Genomic DNA, 16,848 nt, shown 5'->3' on the forward strand with positions numbered 1-16,848 from the left:
GATACTAGGAAGCAGCTAGTATGGCTTTCTGAAGAGCAAATAGTGCCTGACCAATTAAATTTTCTTCTATGATAAAGTGACAGGTCTTGTAGATAAAGGGGAAGGAATAGATTTAATCTAAATTTCGTAAGACTTTTAATTCCGTCCCAGTTTCATGTTCTTATCTTCCTAGTTTGTCGATGAGACTGTAAAGATGGCACTACTGGGTCAAACCATTTATCAATAGCTCAGCATCGACTAGAAATGACCTAGCTTGAAGGATTCCATAGTGGTCAGTATTTAATTAATATCTTTATCAGTGAAATGAATGATGAAATTAAGTTTTTGGAGGACTCAGAGTAGGGTTGGAAGAGAAGAGTCGAATTCCAAAGTGACTTTGATTGGTTAGAGAAAATAGGATGAACTTGAAAGGATGAGGGGTTCTGGCAACATAAAAAAAAAAAAAAACGAGCCAGATGCTCCGTAGCCTAATGGAGACTGGTAATCGGGAGATCCCCACGTTTTAATCTCCTCTTTACCCCAGCCTGATCTGTGTTCTTGGGCCAGTGATTAACCTCTCTGGTTCATGGGTGTAGAGTTTGAAATGGGACTTGAGAGCTCTCTTCCTGCTACAGCACATTTGAATCTCCAGGACATTCACAGAATGGAGGATCCAAGTGGAAGCAGGGCATAGAGCAGTAATCAAAAACAATGTTAAAGTAGCGTGGCGCAGTGGAAAGAGCACGGGCTTTGGAGTCAGGGCTCATGAGTTCAAATCCCAGCTCTGCCACTTGTCAGCTGTGTGACTGTGGGCAAGTCACTTAACTTCTCTGGGCCTCAGTTCCCTCATCTGTAAAATGGGGATTAAGACTGTGAGCCCCACGTGGGACAACCTGATTCCCCTGTGTTTACCCCAGTGCTTAGAACAGTGCTCTGCACATAGTAAGCGCTTAACAAATACCAACATTATTATTATTAAAGTGGGAGTCGAAAGAATGATTTCCAAAATGGAAAAACAAAACATAAAAATATGTTAGAGGCTAAAATTGAGCCAGGCTATATGAAATTAGATGGAGAAGAAATATCCTCAGGACTATATTAAAAGGAAGGAAAGGCCAGAATCTGAAATTTCTCTCTCCAGAATGTGTTCATCTGACTCTGTCCATATGAAACACACTGTCATTGAAGTTTCTGAATTTCTTCGATAGGCCTTCTAGACCAATTAGATTAGATAGTCAACTTTGTCTTTGCCTCCAGAACAAGCCCAGAGGGACCGATGTATTGTCAGGGATTAGAAAGAGTGTTACTTATTAATTATTTATCACATTTGTTAGGCACCTACTTTGTGGCAAGCACTGAGGAATTTTACCAAGATAGGGAGTCAGCCATGGACTGCGACCCACAGGGGACTCACGATCTAAAAGATGGGGGGAGGATAGACCAACTGGAAAAGAAATAATCAGGCAAATGTAGTTCAACAGTAACAATAATGAGGAACAACAACACAGCCCAGTGAAAAAAGCACAGATCTGGGAGTCAGGAACCCGGTTTCTAATCTCCACTGTGCCTATATCTCTCGTCTTATACTGTCAAGTCGACTTCGACCCATAGCAACGCCACGGACACATCTCTCCCAGAAGGCCCCACCTCCATCTGCAATCGTTCCGGTAGTTTATCCGTAGAGTTTGGGGAAATCTCTTAACCTCTGTGGGCCTCAGTTCCTTCATCTGTTAAACTGAAGATACCTGCTCACGCTGATCTCTTAAATTGTGAGTGCCGGGTACCTGATCTGATCATCTTGTATCAAACGCAGTGGTTAGCACAGTGCTAGGCAGAGGGTAAACATGTGATAAATGCCTTAATTATTAATTGATAAGAAAAGCAGCAGTAGACTCCTGCCGGGAGGGGGTTGGTCTTCCGGATCGTGTCTACTCCAGGCAGAACAGTCGTGGTGAAAACAGCCATAGCTTTCCCAATGTTCTCCCCCAGTGATGAAACAGCATGGCCTAATATTTCAACCGTATTTTAATCATATTTATTGAGTGCTTACTGTGTGCAAGGCACTGTACTAAACATATGAGAGAGTACAGCATAACTATAGAGACATAATCCCTGCCCAAAGCGAGTTTACAGTCTAGAGAGAGGAGAGCCACAGGGCTGCGAGTCAGGACTTGGGTTCTAATTCTAGCTCTCTGCCACTTGCCTGCTGTGTCACCTTGGGCAAATCACTTACATTTTTGGTGCCCCAGTTTCCTCATCAGTAAAATCAATATCTGTTTTCCCTCCCTAAGTGGGACAGGGACTGCATCTGACCGGATTATCTTGTATCTACCCCAGGCCTTAGTTCAGTGCTGCGTACGTAGTAAGTGCTTAATAAATAACATCATTATCATTGTTATCGTTATTATTATGTAATAGGAAGTGGCCCTTCCTGCTATAGTTTGGTTCTAGGAGAGCCACAGCAAGACTTTGAGGGAGTCGGTGGGCCCGTCCATACTTTTGCTGTGCCGCACAGAAGTGAGCAAGGAATGGGTCATCTCCGTGTAAAGTAACAATCTGACGAGAAGAAGCAGGGTCAGGTGGAAAGCCAGGTGCCAGTCAGAGGACCTGGGTGCTGCTCCCAGCTCAGCCACTTGGCTGCCGTGCAACCTGGAATACGTCACTTCTCTTCTCAATGCCTCGATTTCCTCATGTAAAATGAGGAGGCAGTATCTCTCCTCCCAACTATTTAGACAGGAATCCCCAACCGGGACTGTGTCTAACCTGATTACCCTAAATTCTAATCCTAGCTCTGCCACTTGTCTGCTGCGTGACCATGGACAAGCCACTTCACTTCTCCGTGCCTCAGTTACCTCATCTGTAAAGTGGGGATTAAGACTGTGGGACAGGAACTGCTCAACCCAATTTGCTTGTATTCACCCCGGCACTTAGTAGAGTGCCTGTGCCACAATTATCATTGTTATTATTAGCAGTCTTTTGTAATTATTGAACACTGTGTGTAGAGCTGTGAACTAAGCACTTGGGAGATATAAGATGAAAAGAGAGGCAGCTTGCAAGCTCCAGGTCAGCTCTAAGTCTGACCTTTCTTTGGTGTGCATGGCTGTCGAGGTCGTGAAAAGCCTTGGATAGAGCACAGGCCTGGGAGTCAGAAGGACCTAAGTTCCAGTCCCTTCACCATTTGTCTGCAGTTTGACCTTGGGTGTGTCATTTAACTTCTCTGCGCCTTGGTTACCTCATCTGTAAAATGGGGATTAAGACTGTGGGACATGGGCTGTGACCAACCTGATTAGCTTGTATCTATCCAGTGCTTAGTACGGTGCGTGGCACATAGTAAGCTCCCGATAACTACCATTAAAAAACAGCCAAATACCTTAAAAAAAAAAGTGCTTAACAAATCCCATAAAAAATATGTGGTCTTCAGCTCTCTGAATTCTGCTTTTGGAATTGAGTGCTCAACAGATGAAGGGACTGGGAATATGAATGTTGTTCAGAAACAAAAAACAACAACTTCCAGTGTAACATAACTCAAAAGGCTGCGTGGAGTGAGAAGAAAACAGACTATTGAACTGAGCCTGTAAAGTCTGAATTCACTACCTTCATTGTCCTTAAGAGGCTAAGAGATCTCAAATGAACTTAACCCAGAAGAAAGCATCAGAAGATCAATGGATAGGGACAACAAGGTCTGGCTAAATGCAACTTAGTTTCTTCTAAAAAGCATTAAAAGGCAAAACAGAGGAATCAGGTGAGCAGTCCCTATCAGAGCACCAACTGAAACTAGAATAGGCAACAAGTCACAGCTCACGTTTAACCTCATTTGGACTCTCCTTCGTTAAAAGTCACATAGAGGTTGGACCACCATCTTAGATGCTTTGGATGATTTAGGTACTGTACTGTATAAAGGCAAGGGGATAACCCATAGATTCCCTTCCAGTTCTAGGATTCTGTTATTCTTTAAAATCTCCGTCCTTCCAGTGGTTCAATGCTCCTGACCTTAAAGAGCCCTCGAGGGTATTCACGTGAAGCTGTCTTGTGTTAAAATGACCTGGCATAATGCAAGAAAAAAGGAGGGAGGAAATACCCTTCTGATTTGCAAATGGACAGAGGTGACCAGAGTCGGGCCCTTGCAAATGTCACAAGCGCCTGCTTACAAAGCTTTTGAAGATTTGGCTCTTAGCACTGACAGGAGAAGTCACAGTCATTTCAATCATCTAAATATTTCCCATAACCATGAAACAGTATCTGCTGCCTTTTTCCTGAGCCCTCATCATTTGTTTCCACTCCACACGTGCTTGGGGTGCCCTTCGGAAGACAGTCCGTTGACAGGAAGGGAAAGGTAGAGATTCTGGCCTCCCTCCGGAGGCTCATCATAGCCTTAAAGACCTCGGACTCATCTGCTCCTTCCAAGCTTTCCCGTAACACCTGATCAATACAGCCAACTACCTCTCTCTCACACAGAGGAGAGGAAGATTGGTGGTATTTTGGGATCCTCCGCTGGGAGAAAAGGAATAGCTTCAGCTTCTTGTTCTAAATCATCCTTAGATCTGTTTCACAAGCGTCTTCTTGCCGATTGTCCAGGCTTTTTCTTCTTCTTCTTCTCATCATCATCATTATTATTGTTATATTTGTTAAGCACTTACTACGTGTCGAGTACTGTTCTTTCTAAGAGCTGAGATAGTTCCCAGACAGGTCAGACACAGTCCTTGTTCTTTGTGGGGGTCATGGTGTAAGTAGACATTGAATCTCCATTTAACAGCTGAGGAAATTGAGGCACGGAGAAGTTCCACGATTTGCCCAAGGACCCACTGCAGTCAGGTGGCAGAACTGGGATTAGAACCCAGGTCCTCTGACTCCCAGGCCCATGCTCTTTCTGCACTTTCCACGCTGCTTCTTCATTATTCTCTCTCGTTCCTAATGTTATTATTTGGAGGAGTGTGTGTGTGTGCCTGCTGTATGTGTTTGGTCCTGAACAGCTGGAGAGAGAGGTAATCATCCTGTCCAGCTGCAGGAAGGCTGCCGCTGCCTTGACTGGACTTATTCTCTCAATTCAGGCTCCGGTGCTGTCAATCCAGCCCTTTTCTCAAGGACATCCTTCCCATATCTCTACAGACTCCAGTCCTACCCTAGTCTTAACATGGTACTGGGCACAAGAGCAGTCGATGCTTAGGGTATTCGTGGCATTTCTGCCCTGGAACAAACCAAATTACTTGCAGACTGATTCTTGGAAAGAAAGAGTAGCAAAGGCACGGCCGATCAGTGCCAGGTCTCCCCTCCAAAGGACCCATCTCTCTCTACGCCAGCTTTTTTCAGGCCAGTAACCTGCTCCAACCCATCCATGACAAACAGGAGCTGATTGACAGGGACTGGCCAAAAAGGGGAGAGGGATGGACCGAGTGAATTCAAAGAGAACGGAGGCCAGACGGTGTAATCTTTGTGACCTGAACGTTGAGGGTTTAGCAGCTGGAAATGGAGGATTTTCAATAGCGTCTCTTTGTGTGGATTGGCAATCAAGTGCAGTTCAACATGGCCCGCCTCAGTATAAAGGGTCTGTGGTGCTCACCTTTTGGGGGTCCGACTTCCCAATCTCTCTCACCCATCCTCCTTTTCGGAACTCTGCCGGGTCAGAGTGCTTCTGGTTTTGAAGTGGGTGTAATGAAGCGCCTCAGTTTTCCTGTGGCGACCTCACAATTAGTTAAAAAGCCTACACTGGGACTCTTGACGCTAGGGACCACAAAGTGGTAGGATTTGGAGGATTTCCATAAGATGATGGAAGCAGGAGAAAGTGTTGTGTTTAAAAGCTGGATGGGTACCCACCGTAACCCCCCCGCCCCTCGTTAGCCTTCCCCAATAGGAATTTAACTGAAGCGTTGGGATGGTGGGGTTAATAGCACAGCAGGCTCCTCGAGTTGTTTGGAACGGGGCGGAGCGGCGAGCAGCTTGCTAAGGCACAATTACCCTAAATGAACTAAGCCCAGGTCACACCTGGGTCTGGAACTGAGCCCTCCCAACGCCAGGCCTGATTGACCCTCCGGAGACTATCTAGAGGTTCAAAATGTCAATTAATGTAATGACCTTGGACGTGGTCCACTCCGTCCCTTCATTTTGCGTACACAGGGGGATCCCTTTTCGCTCACTCCTCAGAACAACACCTGTTCTCTCTGCTGCACATACTCCCCTGTTGCTCCCTGTCACTCCGGAGCCTTGCTCTCCTTCACCCAGGCTGTTGCGATAGAATTCAAAATGCTGACTTCCCACGGCGAGCAACAGTTGCAATCTTTAGCCATCGGGTGCACACACCTTCAGGGCTTTAAGAATGTATTGATTTCTAAAGCCGACCTCGCAGAGAGGGTGAGCTGCCTGGTGGGCTGAGACTACAAAGGCACACAGTCGGGTTCTAAGTCCGGTTACCGGAGCTATTTTCCTTCCTAAACTGCCAAAGTATTGCATTCCCCACCAAATGGAAGTTATGGGACCCCTTTACCTCTTCACTAAAATTCACAAGCGGATTCTTTTATTCAGATCATCTTTCTCAGCAAGGAGAAGAAAACTCTGAGTGAGTCACAATGCTGCCCTCAGGAGTATACTTGTTGTCAGGGAAATTAACTCTACAAAACCAAAGTGTGAAAAGTTTCCATTAGCTGACAAAACCCACAGTTCTCAGATGCCACTGATTTAGTGAAGGAACCCAATTCTGTAATAAAGTGGTGAAAGCCAGGTACAACCATTAAATAAAAAGCTAGTGTTTCAGCCACATTTCTTTATAGTTAACCCAGTACAGTGTATTAAGCATCACGGCGTTAATTCAGTTATCTGAAATGATCAGGACTGAACCTATTTCAAATAGTTTGGGGGTTTCATCGGTTATCTGAGCAGCAGGGTTGAGCAGGTCTCATTTCTAATCCCAGAGTCCAGCAGGAGTTGGGATATTTTTAACTCATTCCTGCTGGGGCCCCGTGATGCAGGGGAAGGAGGATGCAGTAAACCCGAGTAACTGAAAAATGGGATTGCTGATATTCAGAAGAGGTAGAGCTTGCTTCAGTTGTTTCAGTAGCAGAAGGGGAGAGCTTCCTCCTGACTCAGCTGTCTGAAAGGGGGAAAGTTAAGAGGCAGGTTGACCAAGGAGGAGGCCGGTACAGTAGTAGTCTTGGACTTGACGAGAGCTTGAAAACAGGGTGGTGGCCATTTGGGTGGAGAGGAAAGAATGGATACAGGAAATATCGCGGTGGAAAAACCGGCAGGATTTTGAGACAGATTGAATGTGAGAGAAGACAGCAAAGATTTAAAGATAATGCTGAAGCTTATGGGATGGGAGGATAGTGGTATTACTAATTATTGTGGTATTTGTTAAGCGCTTGCTATGTGCCAAGCACCGTTCTAAGCGCCGACACTGTTCTAAGCTGGTGGTGTCACCTGTGATGACAAAGTTAGGAGGCAGAGTGAACTGGAGCCTGCCTCCAGCCCCCCTCATCCCACGTCTCATTCCCAATTGTGTGGTTTTTACCAGCTCTCAGTGTACAGTGTTCTTCCCATAGTAAGTCCTTAATAAATACTGTTAAACGGCAACTACTCTTTAAGTAGAAAGATGAGTTCAGGTTTAGCCCTGTCAAGTTTAGCCCTGTAGAAGGAACAGAAAGGTAAATGTCGTGGTTAGATTTGTTCTTAAACTCTAAACAAGGATAAAATCAATGAGGTCTTTCTTCAGTAACTTATCAGATCAGCCAGCGACAGAACCCGTTGGTCATGACCTTCTGAAGTCCCCAGACATCTGCTGCACAAACAGCCCCGACTTCCCGCATGGTCTCCCAAGGTGATAGCCTTTCTGTGCATTTCACACGGATAATCATGCCAATTCGGGAGCCCATTTGGAGCTTTGACGCTGCTAGAATTCTAATAAATCCCTTGGAAATTGAAGGCCTGCTGCCTGAAGGGATCCAAACAGCCATGTGCTCTTAAAGGAACTCAGCAAAATAGAGATAGTGAACTTCAGGGTAGCGGACTTCGACCTAGGAAAAACCCAATGGGAAGGAAGATGGAGTCCCAGAAGCGAGTGTTCCGTAATCAGGTTCTACAAGGTGATGAACAGAATCCCCAAAGTGTAAGAGCAGGAAGGATAATAATAAACCAAGTTGGTTAAGCCAAGAGCTGGTCAAAGATTTGAAATGCAAATAGAAACGCCAGCATAAAACTAGACCCCAGTACTAAGAAAACTGAGACCTAAAGCCAGAGCAAAATGAGAAATGCTACTCGATATATGAAGATATAGGAATGGATTTTTTTTAATGCCTTAATTACACCAGACATGGAAAGCGTTGCTACATTTTTAGATAGTAACAGAAAACGAATGAAAGATGAGGGGTTAAGGATTTAATCCTTTTTCAGAGCTAAGTCTTTATTCCAAAAAGGGTGAACTATGATCATACTGTTCAAATTAGGAACAGAAAAAGCCAATGATCATTTCAAATTGGTAGATATGTTCAAATCAGCAGATTAGGCAACAGGTCTACTTAAGCGGCGGTGATTATGGGGGCAGTTTTTGAGAACTCGAGGATTACAGGTGAGGTTCCTGAAGATGGAAAAAAGGGCAAATTCAGTGTCCTCTTTCGAAAACGGAGAGAGAAATATTGGCACGTCACACGATCCCTGGTGGCAGCTGCCTGCCAATTCCCATCAGAGTGGCTCTTATGTCTCTGACTTGCGATTCATGGATATGATCTCCAGCAATTGATCGAAAGAGAATTTTGGAGAAGAAGATGACTTAAACATGCCCATACAAATTTCCCTCCACTTTCTCTGCCAGGGAAGATTGGGCCTCTATTTGCACTCTTCTCCCTGGAAAGCTGCCAAGGAGATGTGATATTTATAGCATTTACTGGAAGCTGCTGGCACATTTCTGAGTTTCAAAATGAGATTTTATTTTTCTCTCAAAGAAGAGGAACTGAGCTTTAAGGATGGGGCCGGTGCCAGTTTGGACTGTCGGGGCAGGATTCCGGACGAGTTGGCAGCTGAGCATTTATCTCTAGAAATAATTTGCTGTTCGCTCCCTTTTTTCAATGACGCTTTAAGAAGATGGCAAAATGAGATCATTATATGCCCCGTTGAAGAAGTAGTTGAAGTATTAACAGAACGAAATGCCGTTTAAGCCTTTTAAGCATATACCTGCCCAAGTAATGATCCTGTTCAGAGATGGGGGGAATAAATCTCCTTTGCTTTGCGCTAGTATAGGGAAGAGACGGATTCTTCAGAAAGCCAGGCCTGTTCCATCGAACCAAGTTAGGGCAGGGATTCATCTCTGGCGGAAGCCAAGAAACCATACCGTTTTTGTGGGACACAGTAGGATGAGTTGCTGTCATTCTCCCAGTCCCTTTCTGTGGGGACCAGTGTATTTTCTTCCCAGCTGCCAGTATGCACAGAGCTGGACTGGAGAGGGCCAGGGGTGTATGGCCATCCCCCCAGGCCAAAATGATACTGGTTAGATTGGATTGGCTCTGACTCGGCCCACCCTCAAGTGAAGGGTCCACATCCCTCGTTTGATCCCACCAACTCCTCCAGAGTGGGGAAGGCCAGAGGCCCAGCCTAAAAGCAAATTCCCAGGCCTATCCTGGTCTTCTCCGAAACCCCCAGAGCTGAGCCGGCATTCCGGCTGACTCTTGAGAGTTCAGGCCTTAGTCTTGTCCCTGGGGAAAGTGGTGATCGCATGGGAGGTGCTAAGGGAAGCAATCGAAGAGCCAGATGGTGAACAGGAGAGAATAGGGTGAGGCGGGCCGGTGGGGAGAGGTCATCTGAGGTGAAGGGAGAGGAACCAGAGAGGGTAGTGAATTTTTGATAGCTAATAATGTAACTTACCTCCCCAAAAGATGTCCCTCTCCCCCTCGCCCACCCCCCCCACCAGAGTTAACAAGTCACTTAACATCTCTGTACCTCAGTTTCCTCATCTGTAAAATGGGGATTCAGTGTCTCTTTTCCCTGATCTTTAGACTCTGAGCCCTCCATGGGCAGGGACTGTGCCTAACCCAGTTATCTTCATCTAACCCAATGCTCAGTACAGTACTCTGCCCATAGTAAATGCTTAACGAAGCTGCTACTATTATTATTACTATCATCATCATCACCATTGTCATTAGACCAGTCTGAATCAAGGCCCCTGAATAAATGGTATACCTTTGGGGCTCTCTTATCGTGAAAGTCTGATCATTTGATTGGCACGTAACTAAGCGTAGGCCGCTTGGAAATGAAAAGAAGTCATAGTCGATCTTTTTGGAGATGAGGTTTGCGTGGTGGGCAGGGGAGGTCTTTTGCCATAGAAAGGAACCAATATCAGGAGTCAGGCACCTTTGAGACGATGCTCTGACTTTGCTCTGGGGCTCCGCTTTTCCCCACTGAATCATTCAACGTTTCAAGCAGCGAGAACGCCACCCTGTGTCCTCTGTTAACGTTACCAGGCCTTCCCCGGGAACTGACCTTCCCAGAGGATGAATGGAGGAGGGCACTTAGCCGTTAACAAGCCAGATACGTCTGGCACATTTCGGGATCTGACGCTCCCCTGTTGGGCAGAAGCCAAGTCTGAATAGTCTTTGTGACATTTCGGCTTCCTCCTATTTCTAGGGTGTCTAGCACCGAGTACCAGGATGCTCTTCTTAAGATCTTCCCCATCGTTGAGCAGCACAAGGAGACCATGATCCCCGGAGAGCCACAGCTCAATGTGTGTGACCAGGCCGTCATGGTGAGTGGTTCTTGAATCGACTTGCAACCCCATAGCTCAGCCTTAAGGGTTTGGTGAAATCTTGACAAAGCCTTGACCTCACGCTGCCGAAGTCTGAAGGAGCAAACGCTGGGGTCGTCGGATTATTCTGCCGAAGAAACAGGCCGGGTAGTTATCTCCTGTGGGCAGTAGTACACGAAGGCCAGTGCAAAGTGAGCGGAATTAATCCGGGAAAATCTTCCAGCACGCAGCGATAACTCGGTGATTTATTTGCAGATCCTATAATATCTCCGTTTCCTTATCCCCGGTACCGGGTCCGGGAGCTCCACGCCATTGAGGCTGATGGAAGTGGCTGCCCATCGACTGGCTTTTTGTGTGTGTGGCGGGGGGGGGAGTAGAATGTCTGTTTATTCTCCAGCTTCCCACTTGCTGTTTGGAAAGCCAGGTCCTTGGCTAGGTCAAGGCTTTGAAACCAGAGTTGCTGGTCACGTTGGCGACCCTTCACAGCGCCCCAGATGATATTCTGCCTCACACACCCTTCCCCACCCCCCCACCCAATCACATATCTGTTTGCTTGAGGTATCTGACACGTCTCTATAACGGGCAGGGGCTCCTTTGTAAGTGGACCCATGGTCATTTGGGACCACGGGATCAGTGCCAACGTAGGAACCTGGCTGTCAGGGTTTGATCGCAACCGGGAAGAGGTTGGGAGCAGGTCAGGTGGTGCCCGGGGGAGGGTAAGGTTGCAGGGTGGTGGCTCAGTCGGGGAAAAATCTGCCACCTCACCCTTCTGGAACAGCTGGGGACCTTCCCAAAGGGCTGCCGATGCCACTTCTGAGGACGCAGTGATCACTGACCCTGTCTTTGAATCCCTGTAAATTGCGTTTTTCTCCATCCTTCATTCATTGATTGTCATATTTATTGAGTGCTTACTGTGGGCAAAGCACTGTACTAAGTGTTTGGGAGAGTACAGTATAACAATAAACAGACAAATTCCCTGCCCACAACAAGCTTACAGTCCTGGGTCTGCCCCATTTCCAGGGCTCCTTGCTCCTCCCTCTGCAAAGGTAATGCTGCCTTCCTAGGAGAGAGGCTTCTCCCCGCTGCCTCCCGATACATACCACTAGCTGCATCGTCAACTCCCTCCCCTCAGGCAGAAGCAGGAAGGTGGGAAGCCAGTTTTCTGTCAGTGATGCCAGGCTAGTACCGTGCCTACGTTTCAAAGAGTTGGCTGATAAGAAATGGGCCTGGCAACTAGCTTTATATTCACTTTTTGCTCCCGTTGTATAGCCACATTCTGAACGTGAGGCTGGGGGCGTGAGCCTTCAACTCAGCCTCTGTTTAGGGAGAAATAAATTAAGATCAGGTTCCACAATCAGGCCAAATTACAGACTTGGTACCTGTGCGTTGGCTTTTATGTCGAGAGGTTCCCGATGTCGAAGACTCCTAAGCGCTACTGAAAGCTGAAGATTTGGGGTAGCGCATGGGTAGGGACTGCATTGTGGACAAGTCCTGATGGGTGCCGAAACCAAAGAAAAATATAATTGTTTCGAGCAATCCACGAGTGGATAATGAGGAGTAATGGGAAGAAATTGTGTGGAGGTAAATTTAGTCTGAATATTAGGAAAATTTTCCTAGCAGCAAGGCCTATTAGGTGGTGAAATAGTCTCCTTCCAGGTAGCAGGGGGATGCCCTACTGATTGAGTCATTTCAAACCGGACTGGACAAAGCTCCGCAGAACAGGCAGGGGGAAACAATCCTGCCTTGGTTAGATGGGAGCCAGGGGCGTAACAAGCTGACTTAATAGGTCCTGGCCATCTCTGGTTTCTTTGATTCTGCGTTTCACAGCAAAGACCTTCTAAGAGCCAAAGAGTCAGCATGAGGTTTTTTGGTGGGCTGTTTTTTGTTTTTTTTTTTTTAACCTTTACTAAAATGCTTGAGGGGCAGGCTTAACCCTTGGTGCTCAAGGTTCGCTTTAAATGTCCCCAATCTCAGAAAGGCATTGTTAGAAAGAGCAGATGTAGGGGTCGTGGGGTTTTCTTGTAAGAGAATCTGGCAGATTAATTTCCGTCATCTTTCGGTGTCACCCAGTGCGTCAGGACCGACTTAGCGCCAGAGCTTTGGGATAGTCGGGAGAACTGTGGGGTTTTTCTCGTTTGTTTTTCCTTCCTATATAGGCTCGGGTCCACTGCAGTCAGAAATATTGACTTGTACCTGTTGAAACCCAAACCCATCCCTGATAGCTACCACTGGGCACCGGGAGATATCTGACAGCCACAGAGAAGCATAGAAACCGAGCGTTCTAGAGCCCTCCTCCCGAAAGATTGCACATTTCTCAGTAGGCTGTTTGAGTGTTTATGTTCTTCCTCATGAAATTCATCCTTACATCTAATCTTTAACCTCCTCATCGTCAATTATTTATCGAGTGCCCACTCTGGGCGAATCACCCAACTAGGTGCTTGGGAATTACGTGAAATAAAGTCAAACACGATCCTCGCCCAGGAGGAATTGACTAGCCAAGCGGGAGGCCAACAAATACGGAAAAATTCAACATTTGAAATTTAGCTGTTGACAGTGATAACAGCCGTTTCCTTACCATTTAAGACAATTACCTATATTCCCTTTGTGAGATGCAGAATAGTTGGTCCGTAACTTCCTTGTAATAACCCTTCACCTGGCCTCTCTATTCTGTAGATAAAACAGCCCCAGCTCTTTTAAACATCCCTCATAGGCGCCATAGCTATCTTTTTATTCATTTTTGCTGCTTTTCTGGAACCTCTCCAATTTCTTTTAATACGTGCAGGTCAGAGAGGACCCGGTGTGCTAATATTGAGACTGGACAGACCTACCCCTCACTTTCAAATGTCCTGCCCCTCAATTCATCCCAATATCGCATTCACTGTTGTAATCATGGCACTTTAAAGCCAGCTCACCCACATCTTAAGAACCGTTCGGAAACTCCGGTTATTTTTCCATTATCTTTGCACCTCTCCAGTCATCACCAGACTTGGGTCGGTATAGCCTGCATTTAATTTATAATGTACCTGGCACGTATCCCTATCAATCAGTGGTATTTGTGAGCGCTTACTATGGGCAAAGGACTGTACTGAGTGCTTGGGAGAGTCCAGTACAACAAAGGTAGCAGACATATTCCTTGCCCACAAGGAGAATATAGTCCCTACTTCTTTAAATCTTGGTTTTCTAATTGTTGTGATCACTTTTGGAAGACTGTGTATTCTTGCCCTTGGAGGTGTTGGGGGAGAAGCAGCATGGCTCAGTGGAAGGAGCACGGGCTTGGGAGTCAGAGGTCATGGGTTCGAATTGTCAGCTGTGTGACAATTGGGCAAGTCAACTTCTTTGTGCCTCAGTTACTTCATCTGTAAAATGGGGATTAAGACTGTGAGCCTCACATGGGGCAACCTGATTACCTTGTATCTACCCCAGCACTTAGAACAGTGCTCTGTACATAGTAAGCATTTAACAAATACCAACATATATATACTGCACCCCATTTAGGGTCACGCTCATACTAAACGAGCGTGGTCTAATTTCGTTCAGATCATTGGTGAAACAAAAATCTAAGTGTTCCCTGCTCAGAAGGAAACCTCATTGAGTTTTATTAGAAAGTCAGTGGAGGATGCTGGTGTTTCACTGCCATCTTCTGTAACCAAATGGAACTTACTGAAACTGACAGACCTTCCTCCGTTAGCTCTCTTTTTATTGTGGAAATCCAACAGAATATAAAACTAAGTGAAAAGTTGGGGAAAGGGAGAGGGGAAAGAAGGACCAAGGGGCGGGGGGAAATGGAAAGGGTAGAGGGAGAAGAGAGAAAGTGGGAGGGAGAGAGGGAAGAGAGTGCAAGAGGAAGAATGGGAGAGGGATGGGAATGTTGTGGGGGAACTGCCTCTTGGCTGCTGTGTAACCTTGGGCAAGTTACTTCTCTGCCTCAGTTTCCTCAGTCACAAAATGAGGATTCGATACCTGTTCTCCCTCCCACTTAGACTCTGAGCCCCATGTGGGGCAGGGACTGTGTCTGACTTGATGATCTTGTTTCTGCCCCTGAGCCTAGTACAGTGCTTGGCAAGTAGGAAGTGATTAACAAATACTGCAATTATTGTTGTTATTCTTATTAGCTCAGGCAGGCTGGGCCAGCGACAGCCACTGCCTGGGTTCTGCTAAAATGGCGGTCGCCTCCGTAGCTGCTGCCGTCACGGAAGGAGAAGAGGAGTGGATGGGCTTATCCTCTGCTCATCTTCGTGCCTGCTCTTTTGGGGCAGCTGCCTCCCTGGCTGTCACACGGCTGAAAGCGGGACCCTGATGGGTTTCCCTGGAGGCTTTTGGAGTGACAGGACAGAACTCTAAGATTTCTGAGGGACAGACATAATAATGTTGGTATTTGTTAAGCGCTTACTATGTGCCGAGCACTGTTCTAAGCGCTGGGGTAGACATAGGGGAATCAGGTCGTCTCACGTGGGGCTCACAGTCTTAATCCCCATTTTACAGATGAGGGAACTGAGGCACAGAGAAGTTAAGTGACTTGCCCACAGTCACACAGCCGACAAGTGGCAGAGCTGGGATTCGAACTCATGAGCCCTGACTCCAAAGCCCGTGCTCTTTCCACTGAGCCACGCTGCTTCCCATCTGGCCATGTCACTCGCGTGAGGGGAAAGGTAGCCTGTTGTTAGCCAGGACGGGCAGAACCACGCTTAGGATGCCTGAGCATAGATGGATCCTTTTTTAAGATCCTGAATTTTTTTTTTTAATTGCCCGAAGGCCCAGGTTTCATTTGCCCGCGTCATCGCTTCCTCCAAGTTTCTGGCTGCTCCCATCCCCCTGCCAGAGCCAGGTATTGAGCAAGAATGGCAACTTTGGGTCGTGTTCCGTAGCCAAGTGGTGGGGGAGGCTTGGGGCGGCTCAAATAATAATAATGATTCTGGTATTTGTTAAGCGCTTACTGGGTACCAGGCAGTGTACTAAGCATTGGGGTGGATACAAGCAAATGGTGTTGGACACAGTCCCTGTCCTACCTGGGGCTCACAGTCTTAATTCTCATTTTACAGATGAGGAAACTGAGGCAAAGAGAAGTGAAGTGACTTGCTCAATCAAGGTCGCACAGCAGACAGGTTTCAGAGCCGGGATCAGAACCCCTGACTCTCTGACTCATAGGCTCATGCTCTATCCACTACACCATGCTGCTTCTCTAAATCCTCAGTTAGTGAAGTGTGGACGGTTGGCATTTGGTACCCACTGAATCTGGAGGGATTTTGAAAACAGGATTGTTTTTTGGGGTTTTTTTTATTGATAAGTGCTTACTTTTGGTGCTTTTGTTGATAAGTGCTTACTATGTGCCCGGCAGTGTACTGAACACTGGGGTAGGTACAAGATAATCAGGTTGGATATTGTCCATATCCTACATGGGCTCACAGCTTTAACCCCCCTTTTACAGATGAGGTAACTGAGGCACAGAGAAGTAAAATGACTTGCCCAAGGTCGCGCGGCAGACAAATGGCAGAGCCGGGATCGGAACCCAAGCCGTCCGACTCCCAGGCCTGTGCTTTTTCCACAAAGCCACGCTCCTTCTTTCCTATTTTGTATACTTCAGTCTTTCACGTAGACAACCAAGATAATTAGGGGAGAAGTTTCCTTTTAAGAACAGAGTAAATCAGGCCACTCCATGCTGGAAAGATAAAGGCTGAGCGGGAATGAAATTGGCATTTATGGAATCGCGATGAGTGAGGACAGGGTGAATGGGAATATCGTTCACCAAATCCCACAGCCCTAAGACAAGGGGACACCTATTGAAGCATGGGGCAGTAGATCCCAAGCAAAAGGAAACACTTCCTCGTACAGCGAGTATATGGAATTTGTTTAAAATTGTTAAAATTTGTTTAAAAGGCATAAAATATCAGTAGGTCTGAGAGGGATTGGGGTGAATTCATGGACGAGAGAGGTCCATAACAGATTGCTAGAGGGAAAGTTTAGAGGTGTTAGATGGAAAATGAGATTAAAGGATGTGAGAGCAGTTTGAAGGAAAAAAGCCCCAGAGACAGAGTATTATCATCATCATTATTGTCACTACCACGGAACATCCGAAGCCATGAGGGTGGATGAAGAGGGTCACCTATGGCCCTCGGCCCTGAGGTGTTGGAAGGGTCCAGGTGTCTGTCGCAGGC

At 46.6% G+C, this 16,848-nt stretch overlaps 1 protein-coding gene across 1 annotated transcript in view; it reads left to right on the forward strand.

The window, feature by feature from the left end:
- Positions 1 to 16,848, forward strand: part of GALNS (galactosamine (N-acetyl)-6-sulfatase) — a 65,743-nt gene that overhangs the window by 47,080 nt on the left and 1,815 nt on the right. Inside the window, exon 13 of the mRNA XM_029075342.2 lies at positions 10,579 to 10,696. Within this exon, the coding sequence (XP_028931175.1) occupies positions 10,579 to 10,696 (118 nt within the window). The remainder of the gene's footprint in view (positions 1 to 10,578; positions 10,697 to 16,848) is intronic.

The sequence above is a fragment of the Ornithorhynchus anatinus genome, chromosome 11, assembly GCF_004115215.2.
Source record: "Ornithorhynchus anatinus isolate Pmale09 chromosome 11, mOrnAna1.pri.v4, whole genome shotgun sequence".
Lineage (NCBI taxonomy): Eukaryota > Metazoa > Chordata > Mammalia > Monotremata > Ornithorhynchidae > Ornithorhynchus > Ornithorhynchus anatinus.